Here is a 23,572-nt window from a genome sequence, read left to right as displayed (position 1 = left end):
AATAGTTTAAATAAATAATTGGTAATCTGGGCAACCAACAACCCAAATAACTCAAAGTACAGAAACTAAACCACGAATTTACCATAATTTAGTAGATTTTAAATCCATTATAATCTACAAATGTGAATATAGGCCAGAGGAAAAAAACTAATTCAGAATTCTCATAAATAGTTCTTAGAATATGAATTCAAGAGAAACTCTATTTCCTGGTTCTGAGACAGTCGGGCTTTAAAGTAATAACATTTTTTCAATATTTCTTTCCAGCTCACAAAATAACTACACATTTTATCACTTGGTTGTACAAAACAACACTACTCAAAAAGTTATTGTAGAGACTGTTAAGATTTGTGGGGCATGTTATAGATTTCAATTTCGCTTACATTGTTTCAACTGATGCTCACATTTTTTTTTTTATATTCATACCCTTACAATTCATGCTCCAGCAAAAGATCCTAATTATAGTCTCCTGAACACAGCATTCTATTTCATACATCCCCTCTGCTAGGACGGCCTGTCCTGCCCCCTCCGCCACGTCAGGGACAGCCCTCATTCTTTTACCTGGATCCTGGGCAGGGGCAGTATTTCCAACAGGGGTCCCATGTCCAGAGGTGCAGAATAACAAATTAACAGGGCAAAAGGCAATGACTTGGGGTGTCTGAGGAGTTCCAGTCACATGGCTGGTTGACGGTTCAGAGGAATATGCCATCTACTATTTGATTGACAACTTGATACCCAAAATATAGTCATTACCTCTTGCAAAAACTTAGCATATATTAGACGAAACATTTCCTAGATCAAAAGAGAGTGAAGGGAGTTTTGCTATTCATGGTATAAATAAATCACAAAGATGGAGGACACATTAGACTTCATCACTTGGTTCCTTATTAGGCCCCTGGTACAGTCAGTTCTGTGCATAGGGTCCTTGCTTTTGCAGCGGTTTTTTGTTTGTTTTGATTTTGGTTTTTGGTGGCACTGGGCATTAAGCCCAGGGGTGCTCTATTACCAAGCTAGATGCCAAGCCCTTATTTACTTATTTACTTACTTACTTATTTATTGCTTGCTAATTCTGAGACAGGGTCTGGCTAAGTAGCCGAGGTTGGCCTTGAGTTTGAGATCCTCCTGCTTCAGCCTCCTGAATAGCTGGGTGGACAGGCATGTGCCACTGCTACCAGCTTGATTTGATAGTATTTTTAAAGAGGTATTGGAGGGGTGGAGAGAAGAGAGGCAGAGAGAAGTGGTAGGATGCTGTTGCCAGGGCAGATGGCAGATGGCCGCTGGGCTGTCACAGGGGCTGAGGCGGGTCTTGAAAGTCCGTGGAGATGAGGGTGAGTGGTGTTGAGGTAGAAATTATGACTCTGGGGAGTTGGCTGGATGTTGGGGGGCAGAGAATGGAATTAAAGCAGATGCTGCAGAGTCAAGCTCCAGTGACTCAGAGGATAAGGGTCACTAAGAGAAACAGAGATAGTAAGAGAGTGGAGTGTTCGACCTCGTGTTTCGAGATAATTATAGATTTATACTTCTGTCCTCTTTGTACTTGCTGCTTCTCGATACAATTATATTGGGTATTGGAAAGAGTTTCCTAAAAGTAAAAGTGAGATATTTTAAAAAGCAAAAAACGAGGGCAACAGTAGTAGACTTTCACATGACTCCTGCCCCACCACCTGGAGCTGTGTGGTTTAGGCAACTCAGGGTCTCTGGACCTCAATCTCCTGGCAGGGAAAGTGTCGATGGCACTGTCTACCTTCCAGAGCTGCAGCAAGACCAGGCAGGGATCAAGCATCATGGTTCATATTATACAAATAACCCCAAACAGAGGGTCTGAGCTCTCTGACTTCTGCAAAGATAATGATCTGAACAAAACCACAAGATTACACAAACACCTCTCAGTACTGGGATAGTTGATATAGTTGAGATACCTCTCAGTGAGAGAGAACCTTCAATTGGGGTGTGTGTGTGTGTGTGTGTGTGTGTGTGTAAAGCACACACACACAGATTAAGGCTCTCCAAAATGGGAAATCTCTGAACTGGGAGTCAAGGGATGTGGCTGTAATCTCAGGCTTACCACAAACTCATGGAATGACCACAGCTTCAGTTTCCTTACCTAAGTGTCTCCCAGTTCTCAGATTCTTTTGGTCCTATTTAAAAGATATAGTCAACATGTTCTGGGGTATTTTACTTTGCACCCAAAACACTTACTTTCTATAAGGCCCAAACACTGATTTTGTTCAAGAATATGGGAAACAATTTTGACTTTATCTTCGGAGTTCTCATTGGATCTGATGCAGAAGAGGGACTTTGGGGTAACAACCAGACCATTTCTTTATCAGGTGGCCCAAGCTCTTGATGTACTCCTGTGTCCCTTGTAAGGCTTAGCCATGCCTGGGCTCAGTGAATTATTCTCATCTTCATCCTCAATCTGTGTTAGAGAGGTGGAAAAGAAGAGAGGCACAAAGATGAAGTCATTTTCTCAGTGCTGACTTGGCTATGGGCAAAACAACTTGACCTTGATTCACCTGAAAAGCAAAGAATTTTATCTTACACTCAGTCCACATCCTTTGGAAGCCCCTTCCTTTTCTTTTTCTTTCATGTCACTCACCCGTGGCCACAAGGGCCAGATGAGTTCTCCTGGTTTTGAACATCAGAGAAAAACAACAAAAAACATCACCTAGCCCACAAATGCTTCTCACCCACCCACCTTTTCTCCAATCACCATGTTGGGTTCTGAGTCAAGGGCTTGTGTACTGGCTGCTCTGGAAGAAACCCAGCAGTGCTGTGGTACTTGCTCACTATGCTCTGGAGGGCTTGGGAGGGACAGGTAGATGATGAGAAGCACCAGCCAGGGGCTCTCTCTAGACCCCTGCTACTCTAAGTGGATGGGCAACCCCAGCAACGCTTAGCAGCTTGTTAGAAATTGTTCTTAGCCCCTCACCTTCCCCCCGGATCCCAACACACAGGACCAGCAGGTGACTTGTATATGCACTGCTGTGAACAACCTCGGTGTCGGTCCTGCTGGGTGTAGAGCAGCCAGCTCCCAAGTCACTCTGCAACGGTGGCATCATCCTGATGATCAAATGACTGACTGTCCCCCAAGTGGCCTTCAAGAGTTGGTATTTCTGGTTAACTCAAGGGAAACCAAAATATCCCAGGGCAACATTAATTTTAGTTCTGGTTCTTTTCTAAAAAATAAGGGACAGCTTTTAGTTTGGGGGAGTGGAGTTGAGGGCATAGGGCAAAGCCCAATAAAGGATATGGCAACTCGACATCACAGAAGAAGCATAGATTTGCTTCTGCTGTCCTTAATCTTCTAACAGGGTCCCTGTGCAGGAAGAGAAGCAAATAATACCAAAGGCAAAGGTGATCTCTTATCATATTATTCGTTTTTTATTTTTTATTTTTTGATCTCTCTTTTGAAATCCAAAAAGTAAAAACTGCACATTTGTCCTTCTGGGAATAATGGCAAGTGGTTGATAGTATTGGTCTAAAACTTGAAAGGAGAGAGAAGATGACTGAGTTAGAAAAGCTGGTTTGATTTCCTAACTCTGCTGCTATTTTTTTTCGTGGTTATGCTGTTTTGGTCATCTGTGACTAGAGGACAATGAGTGCTTTTTCCTAACTTGAACAGGCATGGAGAGGTGAAGCTGAGTCTCAGTGACAGAAAGAGAAGAGTCCCCGAGAGTCCCTAACCTTTACCCACCATTCTTCTGCACCTGCTCTGTGCTACAGTCCAGAGGAAGGTGGCTCTGTCACTCTCACTAGTTTTTGCCAAAGTATTAGCTGAATAAACTAAAAGTTCCTACAGGGTGCATTTCAGTTGTGCAGGGAAGTCACAGAGGCAAGAAATCCACAAATATCCCAAGGAAAGTTACATCCATGATGGTATTTCAGGGATGTGATGGAGGTGCCATGTAGCGAGGGTAGGAACAAGAAATTCTGCCTGAGGTTTTCAAACCATCTTCCACAGCAAGACTCTGACACAGGATGTGTCGTGTTCAACATCAGAAGAGTTCAGTTTAGTTCTCTCTTAGTGGACATTCCAGGCACAAACCTTGGGATTATCAGCATTAATAACTGCTGGCTGTGTCTTTTTCCCCTCTGCTCACATGAAAGGCCTGAAAGCTTAGAGGCAAGGCCACATTGATGTGCCTGGGAGCCTGAGGAAAGATTCTCCTCCCAGGAGCCCCATAATCCAAGCTCTGAGACCTCAGAGCACCACCACCTTCTACCCCCACGTTAGTAATCTCAGGTTTTCCTCCACTCCTCAGGCACTGAATGCTTTACTCTCAGAAGAGAAAATGGCATCTAAATCCAAAATGGTGCCAATACTAAAAAATTAAGGGAGGAAAATATTCTCCTTCCCACCTTCTAAAGAAAATTCTGTTTTTCTTCTGAGCTTCCAGAATCATGGTGGTGGGAGCTGGGGATAGGGAGAGCTGAGAACAGGAGGCGATGGGAGGGTGGAATGATTTATGTTAACAATTCAGAGCCTCTGGTAGAAGCAAGGGCAGGACTGGAAAGATAAGAGCAAGGGTGGACAAAAGCCCTTGTTGGTCAATTTTTGAGAAAGAATTATCAGTGTTTTTAGTGAGTTAAACGGAAGAATGAGGGTAGCTGTCTTGCTGTGTTATGAAAAAATGATTATTATATAAAGAGTCTTCAAAGACCCTCTGTTGAGTCATAGTTAGTGGAATTCTCCTTCATTATCTTTCTGAAAGATGTCTGTACTTATTATTTTTCATTTGTTTTTGGATGTTATAGTGCTATTTCTTTAATGACACCAGACTGAGAAGAGGTTAAAAAATGAACATATTTTATTCCTATTAAATTTTTAAAAACCAAACCTCCAGGGCTACCTCCCCCAACATTTATCTAGCTCCCACTTACTTCACAGGATGTTTGGAAGACCCTGGGAAAGGCCTTTATTATGGTGTGGATCTGAGGTGTCCCCCAAAAGCTCCCGTGTTAGTGCAGGGATATTCAGAGGTGAAACAGTTTGGATCATGAGGAACTGTAAGCTTCTCGCTCTAGTTTGTCTCTCTAGTTTAAATGGACTGGTGGTAACTGTGGGCAGGTGGGGTGTGGCAGGAGGAGGGGGGCACCTGGTGCATTCCTTGGAAGGGTGCTCCTTCCCTATAGTCCCTTACCCCCCTGCTCCTTGGCCTCCATGAGGTAAGCAGCTTCCCTCCAGCACTCCATTTCTGCCAGGATATTCTGCCTCACCCAGAGCAATGGAGCTGACCCACCATGGACTGAACCCCTGAAACTGTGAACCAAGCAAACTTCCTCCTGTAAGTTGTCCTGGTGGGGTATTTTGGTCACAGTTTCCAAAAGCTGACTAACTCAGCCTTTCAGGGTTAAGTATTGCAGACAAACTCTTTATTGGTTGCTATAGGTCTGGAAGTTTGTGTTCAATTCCTGAATACATTCTTTTATGAAAGAAAGGGTGGGGAAAGTAGGAAGTTCTGGAACTTCCCCTCGTCCCCACAGGATCTCCTTGGATACTTAGGCTAATTGATGATGACTCTGGAAGTTTCCATGGCCTTATCTAGAAGAAGAGACCTCTACATATGAAAGAGTTTCTAAGGGCCTCAAAGACAATTGGTCTGACCCTTTTCAAATTTACGTGTTTAGAAACTTTCTTGGCTTGTGGTTGAGATATCAGATTCTAAATATATCTGAGGTCAATCCCTGACTATTTGTGCTAATGAATGATTTATAAGAGTCGCTAAGTGTACTATTCATTGATTTTTGTGGAGGTGAAATTATTTGTAGAGAAATGCACAGATCTGCAGCACACAGTTTGATGAGTTCTGACAAATGTGTGCACTTGTAAAATCAACACTGCTGTCACTCTGCTGCTACCTCCTTCTGGTTGATCCACCTACCAAGAAATGACTGCTCTGATTTCTCTCTTTCTAGTTAAGTTCTGTCTTTCCTTAAACTTCATATAAATGGAATCAAACCGAACTTACTTTTTTGTCTTTAGCTTGTCTCGTTTAATGTAATGTTTTTGATATTTATCTATGTTGTGTGTATAGGTAGTTCATTCTTTTGATGTTTGAGTGGTTGTATGAATATATCATATCTCACTTGTCTGTTCTCCTAATGATGGATATTTAAGTTGCTGGGTTGGTTATTAATCATGCTACCATAAATATTTTGTAAAAGTTTTTTTTTTTTTTTGTAGACATATTCTTTCACTCCTCTTAGATAGTAAGGAATGGAATTGCTGGATCATGTGCTTAACTTTATTTTTTAAAATTTCAGTTTTCCAAAGTAATTTTGTATTTTATATTCCAGTAGCTCTGCTTCCACTTCAACATTTGCTGCTGCCAATCCTTTTTATCCATTCTAATGGGTGCATTTCATGATGGTTTCCAATTTTCATTTTCTTGATATCTGTTGTGTACTCAAGCACCCTTTTGATTGATTGCTGATAATCGTGTATCTTCTTTGGAGAAGTGACTGTTCAAGTCTTTGACCATTTATTGGCTTGTTTGTCTTTTAGTATTGATTTGTGGTTCTTCATATATTCTGGACACAAGTGTTTTTCTCCGATATATGTGTTACCAATATTTTCTCCCAGCTTAATTTCTTACTGTCTTTACATTAGTAGAAACTTTTAATTATTTTTCTCTTATGATTAGTGCACACTGAGTCGTAAGAAATCTTTGCCTACCCCCAACTTGAAAAGCTGACACCAGACTGAGAAGAGGTTAAAAAGGTTAAAAAATGAACATATTTTATAGTTTAAACTTTAATGTTTTTATCTATCACATATAGGTCAAGTATATGAAATTTTTGTGTTTACATTAAAATAAAACTAAATTTTGTACAGGGAATAAGAGGTTTTTTTTTCTCCATATATTTATTCATTTGTTCTGGAAGCATTTGTTGAAAAGATTTTCCTTTTCACATGGAATTGATTTGTCAACTTTGTAAACTAATTAATGAAATATACATGTGAGTGAGTCTAATTCCAGACTTTGTATTGTGTGCCATTACTCTATTTGTCCTTAAGTCAATAACACTATGTTGTCTTAACTGCTATAGTTTTATAGGATATCTGTGTATCAGATGGCATGACTTTCCAAATTTGCATGTCTTTTAAAATTATCTTTAAATGTTTTAGATTCTTTGCATTTCTAAGGTTTTAAAATCAACTTGCCAAATTTAATTTTTTAAAACTAAGAAGGTTTTAAAATCAACTTGCCAATTTTAATTTTTTAAAACTAAGAAGGTTTTAAAATCAACTTGCCAAGATTAATTTTTTTTAAATCAACTTGCCAGTTCTAAAATATGTTGGATTTTTAAATTGTAATTGTATTGAATTAGTGGATGAATTTAAGGTGAACTGACATTTTTTCTTATTAAAAAAATCTTCCGATCTATAAACATTGTATATTTCTCAATTTATTTAGTTCTTTTTAAATGTATCTCAGCAATGTTTCTGTTTTCAGTTTAGAGGTCTTACAAGTTTTTGACAAATTTACTCATGAGTATTCATGTTTTTAAGTCATTGTAAATGCACTTGCTTGTAAATATTGTAATTCCTAATTGATTGCTTTCAGTATAAAGAACATACTGCAAGTGATTTTTGTATATTGAGATTGCTAAACTTGCTAAGTTCTAAATTCCACTTGTAGATTTCTTAGTAAATAGTGTTTCATCTGTGAATAATTTCCTTATCTTGGAATCTATTTGCTATATTAATATAGCCATACCAGCTTTCTTATATTTACATAATGCTTTTTTAAAAATTCTTTTAATCTGTCATTTTCTTTGTATTCAAAGTGTGTTCTCCTAGGAACAGCATATAGTTGGGCCCTGCTATAATCTAGTTTCTATCTTTTAACATTTTGTTCATTTACATTTAATGTAATTAATGATGTGGATGACTTTAAGTCTGTCTTATCACTGTTTCTTAGCTCTCCTTTTGTAGTCTTATTACTCTAGTCTTCCTTTTCTCTCCTTTATTTTGCCTAACTAAAAAGAAGTTTTTTAGTATACATATATATGTATATATACACAATGTGAATATATATATATATATACACACATACACACACATACACATATATATGTGTAAACTGTGTGTGTATGAATTACTCTATTTCATTTCTTCTATTACTTTTTGAAATACACTATTTGTATTATTTTATTATCTGGTGGTTTCTCCAGGCTATTCAGAATTTCTTCTTATTCTTAACTTATCATAATCTACTTACACCATTTCATACATAATATAAGAACTAGAGTCAATTTCCATTCAACCCAACCTTTATACTATAGTTACTATATATTTTGCATTTATATATGCAATGCAACTCATCTTACAATATTATTTTAATATTTATTTATTTACTTTTGTACTAAGATTGAATACAGGAACACTTTACCATTGAACTACATCTTTAATTTTTTTTTTCTTCATACAGGGATTTGCTAAGTTGTTGAGAGTCTCATTAAGTAACCGAGGCTGGCTTCCACCTCTTGAGTTGCTGGAAGTACAGGTGTGAGCCTCTGTGCCCACTCTATTATTTTTATTTTAAAAGTTGTCTTTCAATAAAAAGGTAGTCTTTTCGTGTACCTAAATATTTACCAGATCTCATTATTATTTACAGTAAATTTACATTTCTAGATAATTTCCCAATAGCTTGAAAAATTGCCTTAGCACTTTTTTTTTAATAATGTGGGGTGCTGGTAACAAATTCTTGAATCTTTTTTTTATCTGAAAATATAGTAGTTTCGCTCTCATTTTTGAAGGATTTTTCTCTAAGTAGAACTATAGGTTCACAGGCTTTTTTTCTTTTAAAACTGTGACTATGTTGTACTATTCTTTTCTGGTTTCCATTGTTTCTGTTGAGAAGTCAGTCATTATTATCATTTTCCCATCTATGCATGTGTCCTTTTTCTTGGGCCACTTTTAAGATTTTTCTCATTACCTTTGGTTTTCAGCAGTTTGGCTATGATGTACATAGGTGTGATTTTTCTGTATGTATATCCTGCTTGGTATAATGAACATCTTGGGTTTTTAAATCAATGTTTGTCACCTAATTTCAGAAATATCTGGCCATTATTCCTTCAAATATTTTTTGTGCTCCATTTTTTCTCTTATCTTCCTTTGGAACTTCAATTAAATGGATGTAAGATAGTTTGATACTGTTCCACAGGCCACTGAAGGTCTATTCAATTCCTTTCTCTATTTTTGTCAGTTCAAAAATTTTCTATTAATTTGCCCCCAAGTTTTGGTAAAGTTCATTTCTGATATTGTGCCTTTCAGTTCTAGACTTTTCATTTGTCTTTTTATATATACAGTTTTCATTTATCTGCTGAGATTATTGTGTTGTTTCACTCATCACAACCATTTTCCCCTTTATATTAGCAGTTAGTGATTTTTTTTTTCTTAAAAGGTAAGAAAATAAATATTTTAGGCCACCTGGTTATACAATCTTCCATTGCAGCAGCAAAGCAGCCATAGATGAAATATAAATAGGTGGGCATAACTTTATTCCATTGAAACTCTATCTATGAACATAAATGGTAGCCAATTCGCACGTCATAGCTATGAAGCTAGGAAGTTTGCTGACTTCTGCTTTAGTTATAATAAATGTTCTCAATGATATAAAATATTTTAAACAGTTGTTCTAAATTCTTCATCTGCTAATTCCAAAATCCAGATCATTTTAGGATCTATTTCTATTGACTTTCTTTTTAGTGGGTCACATTTTCCTGTTTCTTTGCATATCTATAATTCTTTTTACTTGCTAGGTATTATGAATTAGACTCCACAGACAGTCTGGATGATAATGTTGTTGTCCTCTAACAGGTGGTAATACTTCTGACAGGCAGTTGAAGGGATAGTGTATCCTCCTGTCTAGCAGGCTTGATTTTGTTTTTGTAAAGGTGGGTCTATTGTGGTTTTGAAATTCATTCTAGGAAAGTCTCTTCTTCTAGAGAAGATGGGCCAGATGTCTGTTTTTTATTAATAAAATTTGGTGAAACTATTTTTCTCTCAGATTCCCCAATAGGCAGTCAGTGCTTGGTCTCACTGCATCTTTCATGTGGAACCCAGATCTTGGCTAAGAGCCTGAGGTGCCCCCCATACTTCTGGGTCCCCCTTTGTTCAGTGTCCTCCTCTCCAAGGCTCCACCCAACAGATCCCAGTCATACCAAGTCAAGGAAGCCACCACAGTGCCTGGGCTCCACTTTGCTGCTTCCTGAGAGGAAAATGCCCCAGGAAGAAATTCGTGCAGTTGTGAGCTCATTTCACGTGTTAGCCTTCTCTCAAATAATGTAGCCCTGAACTGCCTGTCACTTGATACCTGAAACTCCTGCTGCACACATAAGGTGTAAAGTTGTTTTCAACAGAAAAGTAAGTTGGTCCCAGTTACGCTGCCAGAGCTGGGAGCAGAAGTCCTCATTAGTTTTTCTGATATTATCCATGCCTTGTCTTGACAACAGATTGCCTTCTGGCACTTAAACATTGGATTGGCTTTTTGATAAATGCCAGCAAGTAGTAGCAACCATACGGACAGTAGAGAGAGATACCCTTTGGCAGGAGTTAAACTTCACAGTTTAACTTTTAGCGTCTGTTTTTATTGACTGTTTAGGGTAAATAGTACCTTATTCCATGTAATTTTCAAGTCAATAAAATAATTATCATTACACCCATTGCAGAACAGGAAGCTGAGCCATAGAGAAGTAAAAGCAATGAATCTATGAAGCTAGTAAGCTGGCAGAACTAGAATTTAGAAACTTGCAATTTTCTTTTAAAAACTTGTGGGTTTGGTTCTTGACTTCTGACTTCATTGCACTGTGGTTAGAAAATGAATTTCTGTGATACTTATTTTTTGACATTTGTTGAGACTTCCTTCGTTTCCTAGTAAGAGGTCAGTTTTTGTAAATGTTCTAGGTATGCTTGCATTTACAAACCCAACTTTCTCCTCTTTCTACTATGCTGCTTTTCTTGCTTTACTATGAAATTATCAGAATTTATTGAGAGTCTGTGCTAATGATTCCATATAACTGCTGGCCCTGCAAGCCCATTTAAATTGCTTTTGTTTCGTACATTCTTGGACAGAGATAGGCCAACCTGTGCAAGTTCTCCCTAGCTTCAGTTCTTGGGGGAATCAGAGAAGGCCTGAGACACTGTACGGTGTGGTCTTCAGAGTGAAAACATGCTGGATGTCATAAGCATCGAAAAACTTCACTTCATCCTGAGTGATTAAAAGGGGTATTAGTGGAACCCGTGCTGTCTGTAATCCCAGCTGCCTGGGAGGCTGAGACAAGAGTTCAAAGCCAGCCTTAGCAATGGCAAGGCGCTAAGCAACTCAGTGAGACCCTGTCTCTAAATAAAATACAAAATAGGGCTGGGGATGTGGCTCAGTGGTCAAGTGCCCCCGAGTTCAATTCCCAGTACCAAAAAAAAAAAAAAGGCAGGGGGGTATTAATGAGGGCTCTCCAAAAAAACAGAAAAACAGAACATGGTGTGTATGTGTGTGTGTGTGTGAATTAAAATCAGCTCATATCATCACAGAGGTTGAAAAGTTCCACGATGGTCATCTGCATGCTGCAGAGCCGGTGGTGGTGACTCAGTCTGAGAAGCAGGAGCTTCCGAATCAGGGAGACCAACAGCACAGTCTCCAGTCTCAGGCTGAAGGTCCTCAAACCTTTGGAGGACCTCTGGTGTGAATCCTGAAGTTCAAAAGCCAAAGAACCCGGAGTCTGATGTCCAAGAGCAGCAACAGCAGAAAACGAAAATGTATCCATTTTGCCAGGAAGAAGAAGAAGGGGAAGAGAGAGAGAGAGAGAGAGAGAGAGAGAGAGAGAGAGAGAGAGAAAGAGAGAGAGAACACAAACTCTCTTTCTCCCTTCTTCTGCTTCCTGTTCCATCTGGAGTCCAGCTGACCGCATAGTGTCTTCCCCTCTCAATCTGCTGACCCTCTGTTCTAGTCAGCTTTTTCATTGCTGCAACCAAAAGACCTGACAAGAACAACTGAAGAAGAATAAGTTTATCTGTGGCTCAGGGTTCCAAGAGTCTCCATCCATAGACAGCCAGCTCCATTCTTCTGAGCAGGAGGTGAGGCTGAACATCATGGCAGAAGTATGTGGTGGAGGGAAAAGGCTCGAGACATAACACCAGGAAGCAGACAGAGACTCCACTCACCATATACCCCAAAAGCACGCCCCCAATGACCCACTTCCTCCAGCCACACAGCCTGCCGATAGTAACCACCAAGTTAACCCCTGTCAGGGCATTAATTTATGGACTGGGTTAAGGCTCTCACAATCTAATCATTTCACCTCTAAATCTTCTTGTATTGTCTCACCCATCAGCTTTTGGGGGACCCCACCCACATATCTAACCATAACACCCACCTGCCAATCTTCTCTGGAAACAGCCTCACAGACACACCCAGATGTGCGCTTTACCTGATCTCCCGGCTTCCATCAGTTCATTCCAGTTGACATCCAAAAATAACCCTCACGCTAAGCAGTGGGCCAACCAACATCTAGGAGTACAGCAGCCAGGCCTGATCACCTGTCTGTACATTCCCTGGATGGACAGATTCTGCTGTGCTAGACACTTCTGCTTCCCTGCCTCTTCATGTCTCTGCCATCCCTCCATCGGCCTCTTTTATCAGCCTGTAGCATGTTTGTAATCATCCAGTCTCTTGCATCAGAAGAACTTGTTGCAAAGTATGCAATGGAATCATTTTTCCTGAGTGGGCCAGAGCCATATTCCCCCTCAGGATGGACATGGGGAACTGCTCCTCATGTCCTTACTGGGTCACCTGTGTCCATTTTATGAACTGAGGGATAAGGTCTTCATGGTATGAGAAGGTAGTTGGTAAGTCAGTGGTGGGCAGGTAAGTAAGAACTACATCTCCCACATTAAGTGCAGCACTTATGTCTATTTCTTCAAAAAAAAAATGCAGAATCATTAACTATACAAAGCCTGATGACTCTTATTTCCTGAAAAGTATCTTGCATTGACATATTTAGTTCCTCAGTTAAACTTATTTGTCTTTATTCCTCTCCTTTCCTGACAGTCCTTTCTCTGTGTATATTTGCTAAACATGAGGCATATTCAAAATAAAACCTCATTAATTTTTCACTCATTTAGAATTTACTCATTTTACTTTGGAGAGTAACGCAGGTGCAAACTCTTAAACCATGTCTCATACAAAGATTCTTGGTTCCTTTCTAGGAAAAAGTGGGATGTCTATAAATCCTTGAAACAGAGTGAAGAAAGATGTGATTAAGTCATTGCCTGATCAAATATGTGAGGGTCTGGCCAGGGCCTCCTGAACTCACAGTCTGCTTCTCTCTCTTTGCAGAGTTTTGTGATAATGAACCACCGGAGATCAGTTATGCCACCTTCAAAGCCTTGTCCTTCGTTAACGGCACCATGTTAACCTGCGAGTGCAAGAAAGGGTTCCGCAGAATACAAAATGGGTCTCCCTATATGCTTTGTACGGGAAACTCTTTCTGGGAAAACAAGTGCCAGTGTGTAAGCTCTCGTAAGTGGTTCCTTTTGTAAACCCATGGAAAGAAAAATGTGCTAGGCACGATGGTGCATGCCTATAATCCCAGCAGTTCTGGCGGCTGAGGCAGGAGGATCATGAGTTCAAAGCCAGCCTCAGCAACTCAGTGAGACCCTGTCTTTAAATAAAATGCAAAATAGGGCTGGGATGTGGCTCAGTAGTTGAGTGTTCCTGAGTTCAATTCCCGGTACACCCCTCTCAAGGAAAAAAAAAAAAAACTGGAGGACAGAATGAGACAGAATCCATCTTTCGTTCACTCAGCCTTGAAGACAACAAGTGGCCAGCCGAGTCTATGGGATAACTCACATTGGAGACTTATGAAATAATCACTCATTAAACAAATGCTTAGTAGGGTGTCTACTACCTCTAAGAACTCCTCTGGGCTTTCTAAAACTGAATTGATCTGACACTGTAATTTTGCTGTTGACCTTTCTCCTTGAATCCCCAAATCTCTCTCACAAAGCCCTACTTCTGCATTGGCCTCTCACCCACCCTGTGGTATTAGAATGTGCTGAAAGTGGTGGGATTGTTTGGAGATTGTGTGGGACAGTAAGTCAGACTACTATAAAGCCTGGAGATTGCTGCTCTGTGGAAGCACCTGCTTGAGTGTTTCCCAGCAGCTCTCTGTCTTATTCTGACCCCCACCCCATTGGAGTGCTCCCTTTGCCAAACTCTTTTGCCAACTCCTTTGCCAAACTCTTCACTATAGGGAGGGGTATTATAGGAGGGGTCTTCCTGCTATAGCTTTAGGACAGCACTTCTCTAATCGTAAGGATTTGAATAGCATTAGGGGAGTGAAGGGTTCATGGGGTGGTGGAGTCACACCACTCCTGTGTGCCATCTCACATACCCATGCACACCACTGTCAGGCCTGATAGCAAGCAAGGATCCCTTTTAGTGAGACATATATGAACAAAAAGGATTATCCACCAGAAAATCTTTAAATTCTTCCAGAAACATTTTGTAGCCATTGTCATTATAGACAGAATATGTAGAAGCCCCTGCAGGGCCAGGTGATAACCCTGCTCTCAACATCAACACCAGCACCAAGATAGAGAATTAGTGCCCATGCAATTAGTAGATGAACCATGTGACCCATTTTAAATGTTTGTGAAGCTGTTTGCTGTACCCCTCTCATATCTTCCAGACCCTAGGAACACAGGGAAACAAGTTACACCTCAACCTGAAGAACAGAAAGAAGGGAAAACCACAAAAATGCAAAGCCAATTGCAGCCTGTGGACCAAGTGAACCTTGCAGGTAAGTGATGCATCTGAGCAACTGACTAGCTGACTCCTGGGAGCTGACCTTCTCCTGCATCGGAATAATGTGTTTCCCCATGGAGAGAATTGAGTCCCACACACTATCCATAAGTGTGTGCATGTCATTCTCCTCTTCTCGGGATATCCTGTGGACAAGAACCATCACTTAACGTTGGCAGGCTGTTTGCTCAGCATCTCCAGCTACCCTTAACAGCACCCAACCTGGGCTGTGATTTGGGAACTGGCCAAATAGAATCAACGTGGTTCAATTCAATCCAATTCAAAGGCATATGTTGGGACTCACTGTGCCAGGCTCTGCCAACAGAAGATGCGAACATGGGTGGGACAACAGTTCCTGCCCTCATGGAAACCCTCTGGTTTTCTCTGAAGTACAAGATGATGAATTACAAACAAAATGATTTTTGTCCAGGTGTTTCTTACAAGATGGAGTTATAAAATGTGCTGTACTATCCTGATGATACTTAAAGGCTCCAGACAAACATCTCCTGGCTAATGAGCTGGAGATGAGTGAGCTCAGCTTTCCCAAGTGAATATGCTTCCATTAAGGCATGACGTCAGGAAACGGAGCCCACTGGGAACACCTGAGCTTTGCCAGGAACAGTTGGCCATATGAAGACCCATTAGTCCTCTAGCCTTACAAAGAACCTTACCATATCGTATAATCTCATTTGAGCCTCACACCCCGGTGAGTCAGGGAGCAGAAAGCATTCCTTCATCTTACTAAAGAAACTGAGGCACCAAGAAATGAAAAGTACTCACATAATAGAACTGGAGTAAGATCCCAGGTCTCCTGGATTAGATGAGGGATCTTTCTACTGAGTACTTATTTTAAATGACTTTGAATTTATTTATAGCTTCCATTATGAGGGGAAGGAGGCCAATCCAGGGACGCTATGCACTGTGGTGATTTTTCCCTTTGCTCTCTGACTTTGGGCTGCACTAGAATTTCCAAACACGTGTAATGTGTGTTTTGTTTTGTTTTCCCCACGTTACCCTCACAATGATTGAATGATTTCAGAAGTCAATGTGTGTTGTCCTTACTCAAGAGATAACCAGCTGGATCTGGCAGATGGATGCTTCATAAATTGTCATAGTTTGGATGCTTTCATTTGAAAGAAGCAAACCCAATTCAAACAGATTCAGGCAGTGATGGATTTTATTGTCCTTTAAAGAACATTTTATTCTGAGATTAAAACTCAAGCTCAGTCAAGATTTTCAAGGCTCTCTGTGACAGAAGCCAGCTCAGGACCGGGTCATTCGGCTTCCTGCAGCATCACAGGGCTTATCTAGAGTATTTGCAGAGGTTACTTTGGGTACTGAGGTTTATGGAGCATCTGGAAGTTCATGAAATGTGTGCAGTTTCATGGTCTTGGGTTAGAAGGTACACACAGTTCCTTATGATCAGACTGGGGACAGTGGGCGTGGCATCCTGAGATTAAATCAGAACAGAACACAATCTCTGAGGCCAAAGGTTAGCCCAGTCTGGGTTGTAGACAGTGTATGCAAAGTTTATGGGGCATAGGGGAGCTTAGAGTTCTCCACAGGACTCATGTGGATCAAGCTGCAGGCCTGGCTTAACCAGAGCTCATGTTTAATTTCTCTGAGATTTTTCTCAGTTCTTCCCTCTGGGCTTTGGCTTTGTCCCTGGTCACCTGCTGCCATTCAGGGATGTATTTCCTTTCTTCTTCAGCAGAAATCCAAGGTGTCTTTGCCTTGAGTTGAACCTGCCCTTACCCTTGAGCTAAGTTTGTCCTTTCCATCCCTGTCACTTCTCAAAGCCCTCAGTATCTTCCAGGAACCGGCTCAGACACTTCCTCATCTGGGTTAGCATCAGTCAGAATGAATGACTCATTTCCCCATGTCCCCAGCAAGACTCTCTGCTCTTCTGCGATCCTCACCACCTTCTGCCTTCATAGTTCTTACCCCATGGACTGTCCAACCCTTGCGGGTCTCTGTGCCACCCCACAGTGCCTAGCAAGGTTCCCAACATAGGGATGTTCTCAGTCTGTGTTGGTTAAATGAAAGAAGCAAACAAAAGAGAAAACAACAAGGTCCAGTCTCTAGCAAGAGGCCACCTGGACATATTCACAATGCTTTCCGCAGCTTGCCTTCAGAACAGCTTTCTCTCTTCCAGGTCACTGCCAAGAGCCCCCTGCGTGGGAACATGAAGACACAAAGAGAACTTATCATTTCATGGTGGGGCAGACACTTCACTATCAGTGCATCCAGGGGTACAAGACCCTACACAGTGGCCCTTTCCTGAGTGTCTGCAAAACTATCCATGGAGGAACAAGGTGGACCCGACCCCGGCTCACATGCCTGGATGAAAATGAGCTCCATCTGTTTACAGGTAGGTGGCTCCTCTCTTGCGTCCACGCCTTGCTCTCTCCCTCTGTCTGACCAGGGTGGGATTCCTGACTTTACCTGCCACGTGACCCTGGGTAAACCCCTTGATGCTCTGGGCCTCAGTTTCTTCTCATTCTAAAACGAGAATGAGATCTCTAAGGCCCCTTCACCTCAGGTGGCCCTGGGCCCAGAGTGGGCATAAATAGTGATGGAAGAGGAAGTTCTCTCAAGTGTTCTGAAGCAGAGGGATGCTGCTCAGGGCAATAGGATCAGGATCAGCTGCCCTTGGTCTAGCTGATCCTGAAATTTTCCACTACTTCCCCGAGTTACCCAAGCTTCAATCTGCCGCCCCCACGTGTCTTCCTTTCCCAGATTTATGATGTAAACCTGTCATTTGTTAAGTGCTCTACTGTTACCATGCGCCTTCCTGTGTAAGTCCCCACCTGAGCTTTGACGAAAGTGCAGAGAAGGGGTTCACTCAAGCATGAGTGAACACATGCCACCTGCCTAAGTTGAGGTTTTCTGCTATGTGCTCTGAAATCTCACTAATTTCACATTCACCGTGAGAATTCCGGTTTCTTTGCTCACCACGGTTTCTCGTGCCCCATGACTTCCTCTGGGGTTCTCTAGGGATACTATTTCTTTCCCACAGCCTGACTCCAGCGAGCCACCCTGATGGCTAGGGCATGCCCATCATTTCCTCCCATCAAGTGGGAGAGCCTGAGTAACTGATCCCAGCCCGGGACAATGACACTGGGGAGGACCAGAGGACCTGTCAAAGAGGAAAGCTAGCCCTTTGTGCATTTCCACTCCATGTGATGGTTCACGGTGCTTGGGTTATTAGCACCATTTCCAAGTCAAAGGTGGAAGCTAGGGCTGAACAGAGAGACTGGGGAGAAATCATGGCTCACAGTTCCATGCACAGCCAGGATCAGGGCCAGAATTCCCCATCGTCGGCTCTGCTGCAGCCCTTTACCTGTTTCCCAGTGACCCTGATGTGGAACCGTGTGGTGTGCCATCCCTAGAGATGCAACCACACCAGGAGACATGCCTCAGCAGGAGTATCCAGGGCCAGCTGCAGTGGGCAGATGCAAGAGGGGGGACTCCTGCCTCCCCACCTTGGGCCTCACAAGCAGCACTTTCTCTCCCCAGGTGAAGTTGACATTCAAACAAGCACAGATGATCTTCCTGAGAGTGAGACTTACCACACCATCACCACAACAGGTATGGGGGAGATGCTTGGCCATCAAAGCCAGATCAGGAAAGGGCAGGCAGTCTGCCTGATGCAAGCCTCTCTGGCAGATGGGCAGGGTCAGGAGAACCAACCCTGGCAGCCTCCTCCAGAGCAGGGACACGCCTCAGCAACCTGCATACCCAAAGCAGGTGTCAGAAAGAGGAACCACAGGACCGAGGTCTCCAGGCACAGGGATGAGGCATCTGCCCTCTGTTGACCATGGAGAAGTCACTCTCCCCAGCCTTGTGCACTCTACTTGCCATAAACTGAATGTCTCCCCCGCCCTCTTTTCATAGATTTCCAACAACACTCAGAAGTAGCAACAACCATGGAGACGTTCTTGTTCACGATGGAGTACCAGATAGTAGGTGGGTGACGTCCTTTTCTCTGTGGACAAAATGTACACCAGACCCTGACATGGACAGGTTGGTTGGCTGGTTTAAAAGGTCCTGTCCTCACATGACATGTTAATAAGGGTAGAAGGTGAATCCAGATCCTAACATTACCCAAGAATCAGTTATAATAGGTTATAAGTTAATTTTCAAACCAGACCCAACGTCTTCCTCTTGAGTGGGTCTAAAAGGAGCCCCCATAACCATGAGCCAGGCAAGAGGCCAGGGAGAGAAAGGAAACACGCTCCATAAACACTGTCGTTGTTTCCACATACGAGGGGAAAATGAGCCTTGGAGTTCCATCGGCCTGGACAACTGAATGAACGTGGAGCTCCAGAACCAGCAGTTGGAAAATGTGAGCAGGTTCAGGAGGGACTCATGTACTTATCATTTCTCTTCTGTTTCAATGATTCTTTCACCAGACACAGGCCTCACTCGCAGCCTCCTTAGGTGAGGCCTGGCCTCAGAGCGCGTCCGAATTGCTTGTCTTGTCAGTTTACCCCAGAGGAGAGGTACCAGCTCCTTTCCCTAAAGACTCTCCTTCCAGGCCCACCTGGCCCTTATCCTCCTTGAGCCTCCTAAGAAATCCGTGGGGGTGGGACCTGCATTCTAAGAATTGAGAGCGGAAAATGCAGTGCCCACCCTTCGGGAGGCTCTTGCTCATCTGGAGCACCTTCTCCCCAGCTCTGGGGACCCAGCTTCTGCTGGCCCCATGCCCAGCCCCAGGCACCCCTGCTGAACGCCCTCTCTGTTGACAGTGGCCGGCTGTGTCTTCCTGTTGATCAGCATCTTGCTTCTGAGTGGACTCACCTGGCAGCGGAGATGGTGAGTCCCACATTGTCAAGGAAGCCTGTCATTTAGAGTAGGGAAAGCGTCCCAAAGTTTGGTCCCTGTAACAACAGCAGCATAAGCACTGACCAGGGCTGTGCGCTAGGCCAAGAGTATTAAGAATTAAGAAGCCATCTTGAGAAAAGCCTTTAGAGAGTAGACCATAAGACCCACGGTGTCACTCTGTGAGTATCCAGGACGTCCCTGCCTGCCAGAATCCACTCTGGCCAACCCTGACATAAACTCCCAAATAAGACTTGGTAAGATACAGATCCTCCCCTCAAAACCCAAAGTTCTTAGAGTCTTCATTTAGCCCAGCCAGAGAGGGGGGAAAAAAAAAAGCAGATTCCTTCCATTCCTTCCTTCCCTAAGGAAGGAATACACTCTTAACTTTCCTCATGTGGACTGAGAAGTACAAATTATTTCAGTGCAAATGAGAAGCCCTTCAGGGTTATTGCATTGGGAATTATTCACAGATCTGGCAATCCCCCCGTTTCTTTCTAAGGCGTTATTTCAGGATTACAGGAGATGAAGCGTGTGAAGTGTCTGACATATTGTCAGGTCTTCTCCCTCCCCAAGCTGAGTACTTGGCAAGGACCTTTCCGTTTGGTAGCTTGAAGACCAAAATCCCTCAGTCACAGAGGACAGACCACTGGGGAGCAGTCATGGTTCAGTTTATGTAGAGAAGTAAAGGACTGCCTGAAACTGTCTGAATTCCCACAAGACCTCCCAGGATTACAATCTCTGGAGAGATTCAAACTATCTGAGTTCCCATAAGACCTCCCAGGATTAGGTCTCTGGAAAGATTCAAACATAAATCTAAAAAAAAAAAAAAAAAAAAAAAAAAATCCTACTTTCTAGAATCTAATTTCATCTGATGGCGCCCTCTTGTGGCTCAACAGATATTCTATATTTAATTTACTGGACCATCATGGGACCCCAGCCAGAGATTAGTTTTATTTTTTTGTTTGTCTGTTTTTGTGGTACTGGCGATTGAGACCAGAGGCTCTTTGCTATAAGCCACATCCCCATCCAGTCCTTTATTATTTTTCTTTTTGAGACAGAATCTTACTGAACTGCTGAAGGTCATTTTTAAATGGTTTGTTTTGGAGTAATCACCAGGAACCAGAGAAGTGTTACAGCAAGCTCACATTTTGGTTAAATTTTCAGGGACTTTTTGGGATAGTTTGATTTTGTTGTTGTTTAGCAATGGTAGGGACCAAACCCCAGGGCCTTGAACATGCTAGCAAGTTCACTAACACTGAGCTACGCCCCCAGCCCTATCAACTGTTTTTTTTTTTTTTTTTAACTTATCTGCATTTATTACTGTTTAAAGCAGAATGTTGACTTGGGCACTACATATTTCCATTCACAAGCCTTACTGAGTTACTTTTTGAACAGCTTTGTAACACACCTAAGGGAGGTTTAAGCTTTGTTTCTTGAAATACTTTTCTTTGGAAAACAAGCCCTGGAGAGTTCCTCCCAGCCAGTTGTCTGTTTCACATACTTGGTTCTAGAGGACTAGTACATGCACAGTGGGTAACTACGGGGGATCCTAATGAGATGAAACTCAAGCCATTTTAACAAATATCTTTCTTTTAAACATCAAGGTCTATCTTGGAACACTTCAGGGACAAAAGATTTGGTCTGGTCTACTAAGGGATACAACTTGGTAGTGGAACACTTTAGACTACAAAGTTAGGTTACATGTCTTAGAACAAACATCTCAACCTGTTAAAATAAGCCAATGTGAAACTAGAAAAAGCATTACTAGCTCTGCTTTAGTGCCTAAAGTATCACAGTATATCACTTAAAAGTACAAAGAAATCTAAGCACAGCTGTTTTTAAAAATTAGAGTATAACAAACTATATTAAAAACAAAGGCAATACATACTCAAAACTGATCACTTCCAAATTATTTTACTGCATTTCACTGAGATCTTTGCTCTCAAGGTAATTCACATCTATTGTACCTGTATCATGGAAATACCACAGGACGGTGTGCTACTGTGACTCTCCTCCCAGTTTTGTGTCCAGGGATGTCACGTGGGCAGCTGGATGCTTAGCATGGTAGGAGTACCTACACAATGGAAACAGGCAAAGTTTTTCGGAGGGTTGATTGTAAGACATTCCTAGCACACCTCTGCTCTGAGTTTGCCCTGAGAAGCTTTAAGCAAGGTAGGGAATAACCTGATATTCTTATGAGCTCATTAAGGACTGAGAAAACTAAAAACCATACTGTCCAACATGGCAGCCTCTAGCCACTTATGGATATTTAAGTTCAATCTTGGATAATTTAAATACCATTAAAAATTCGATTCCTTGGGCCAGGCATGGTGGCACACACCTATTTAGGGATATAGTTCAGTGGTAGCTCACTTGCCTTGTGTGAGTAAGGCTCTGGGTTCTATCCCTCATACTAAAATAAGGAAGGAAGGAAAGAAGAAAGGAAGGGAGGGAAGGAGAGAGGATGGAAAGACGCACGGACTCCTGTAGCCAGGACTCCTGTAGCCACCATGTCCTAGAACAAAATGTAAAGTGAAGATCTCAGGTAATATGCCCCTTGGGATTTAGCCACAAAACAGCCCATCTGTTCTTTGCTCCCTCAGACCCACTCAGTCTCTGCCTCTGGAGTAATGGGGACACAGGAGGGCTTCCAGGACTCTTCCTCAGACCCCCCTTATTGAACACTAAATTGAAGAGTGATCCATAAAACAGAGGCTAAGACTGGGCAGCCACTTTGGGCCTCCAGAGGGGCAGCAAGATCTCAAGGTCAGGTTTCACCAAGTAGGAAGGTAATGGTATCCTGGGGTAGAATCAAAATTAGCAGGTCACACTTCTGGTTGGGACTCAAATAGAATATTCTGTCCATATTGGTATAAGGTGGGGACCACATTTTCCTTGGCACAATTATTACCCATATGGCTATGACTGAGTTATTATCACCACAGGAAGAAGAGTAGAAGAACCATCTAGAAAACCCAGAGTGGTGAGAAGCCAAGAACAGCCAACAGAAGTCATGAGGCAGAAGCAAAGTCAGAGAGGTCAAACGCTCATCTTGCATCTCGCATCTCACATCTCTTGGCTTTGGGGAACCTCTGGATTTACATCACAGGACATCAGGCAGCTGCTGCCATATCACTAAGACAATCTGCACCATCAAAGAGGGAGACCTGCCCACTTCTATCCAGAATTTCCAAGGTCTTTAAAGGGAAATGGAACTCTTTGACTTATCTTTGTGGACATGGGTTGATTAAAGATAGAACAGCATGGAATGTTCTCCATATCCTATACAATATAAAGTAACTTTGTGTTGACTTCATCCCAATTTCCCAGTTTGGAAATCCCAGGTAAAGCCTTAGCACTAACATAAGTAGTCTCCCTCCCATGCCACCCCGTGTGCCTGGATTTCATCCGTGGGGACCTTTCCCAGCTCCGGTTGGCTAGTCCATTCTGATCACTTTGTTTACTAAACAACCTTTAAGAACTCTGGGCTGGCGACTAGCACACTGAGCCTAGCTCAATACTGTAACGCAAACCTTTTCTTTTGAGGCTTCAGATTTGAATCTCTAAAGAAAAAAAAAGCTGTGGCAGAATCATTTGTGGAAAATATCAAAATAAGGCAGCTAATCCCTTGGAATTGTGAAGCTTCAATATTGGAGAGGATTTCAAATATTGAATGCTAGTGTCAGGAACAGGAGGGTAAACTATGTTCCAGAGAATGAATTATACTTATCAAAATACTTTACTTGTATCTTATTATCAGGCCTCTTTAAGAGTTGGCTTCTTTGGGATTACTGTAAATTACACTCAGAGCTGGGCCTACACTAATTTGATGTTTACTGGTAGACACACAATGTACAAATGTGCACATTTCCCAATACATGTCATAAAAACACTGAAAAAGGATCAGTTCATTCAATGTTGATGGAAGGAAGGAAGTG

General features: G+C 42.1%; 1 protein-coding gene across 1 annotated transcript in view; it reads left to right on the top strand.

The window, feature by feature from the left end:
* Il2ra (interleukin 2 receptor subunit alpha) overlaps positions 1-22,950 on the top strand; it is a 40,625-nt gene extending 17,675 nt beyond the window's left edge. The window contains exons 2-8 of the mRNA XM_015495173.2: positions 13,341-13,523; positions 14,695-14,805; positions 16,963-17,178; positions 18,327-18,398; positions 18,705-18,776; positions 19,559-19,625; positions 22,580-22,950. Coding sequence (XP_015350659.1) covers positions 13,341-13,523; positions 14,695-14,805; positions 16,963-17,178; positions 18,327-18,398; positions 18,705-18,776; positions 19,559-19,625; positions 22,580-22,604 — 746 coding nt within the window. The 3' untranslated portion in view covers positions 22,605-22,950. The remainder of the gene's footprint in view (positions 1-13,340; positions 13,524-14,694; positions 14,806-16,962; positions 17,179-18,326; positions 18,399-18,704; positions 18,777-19,558; positions 19,626-22,579) is intronic.
* The last annotated feature ends 622 nt before the right edge of the window (positions 22,951-23,572 follow it).

Source organism: Marmota marmota, unplaced genomic scaffold, assembly GCF_001458135.2.
Source record: "Marmota marmota marmota unplaced genomic scaffold, marMar, whole genome shotgun sequence".
In the NCBI taxonomy this organism is placed as follows: domain Eukaryota; kingdom Metazoa; phylum Chordata; class Mammalia; order Rodentia; family Sciuridae; genus Marmota; species Marmota marmota.
This window is presented reverse-complemented; position numbering and strand designations above follow the sequence as displayed.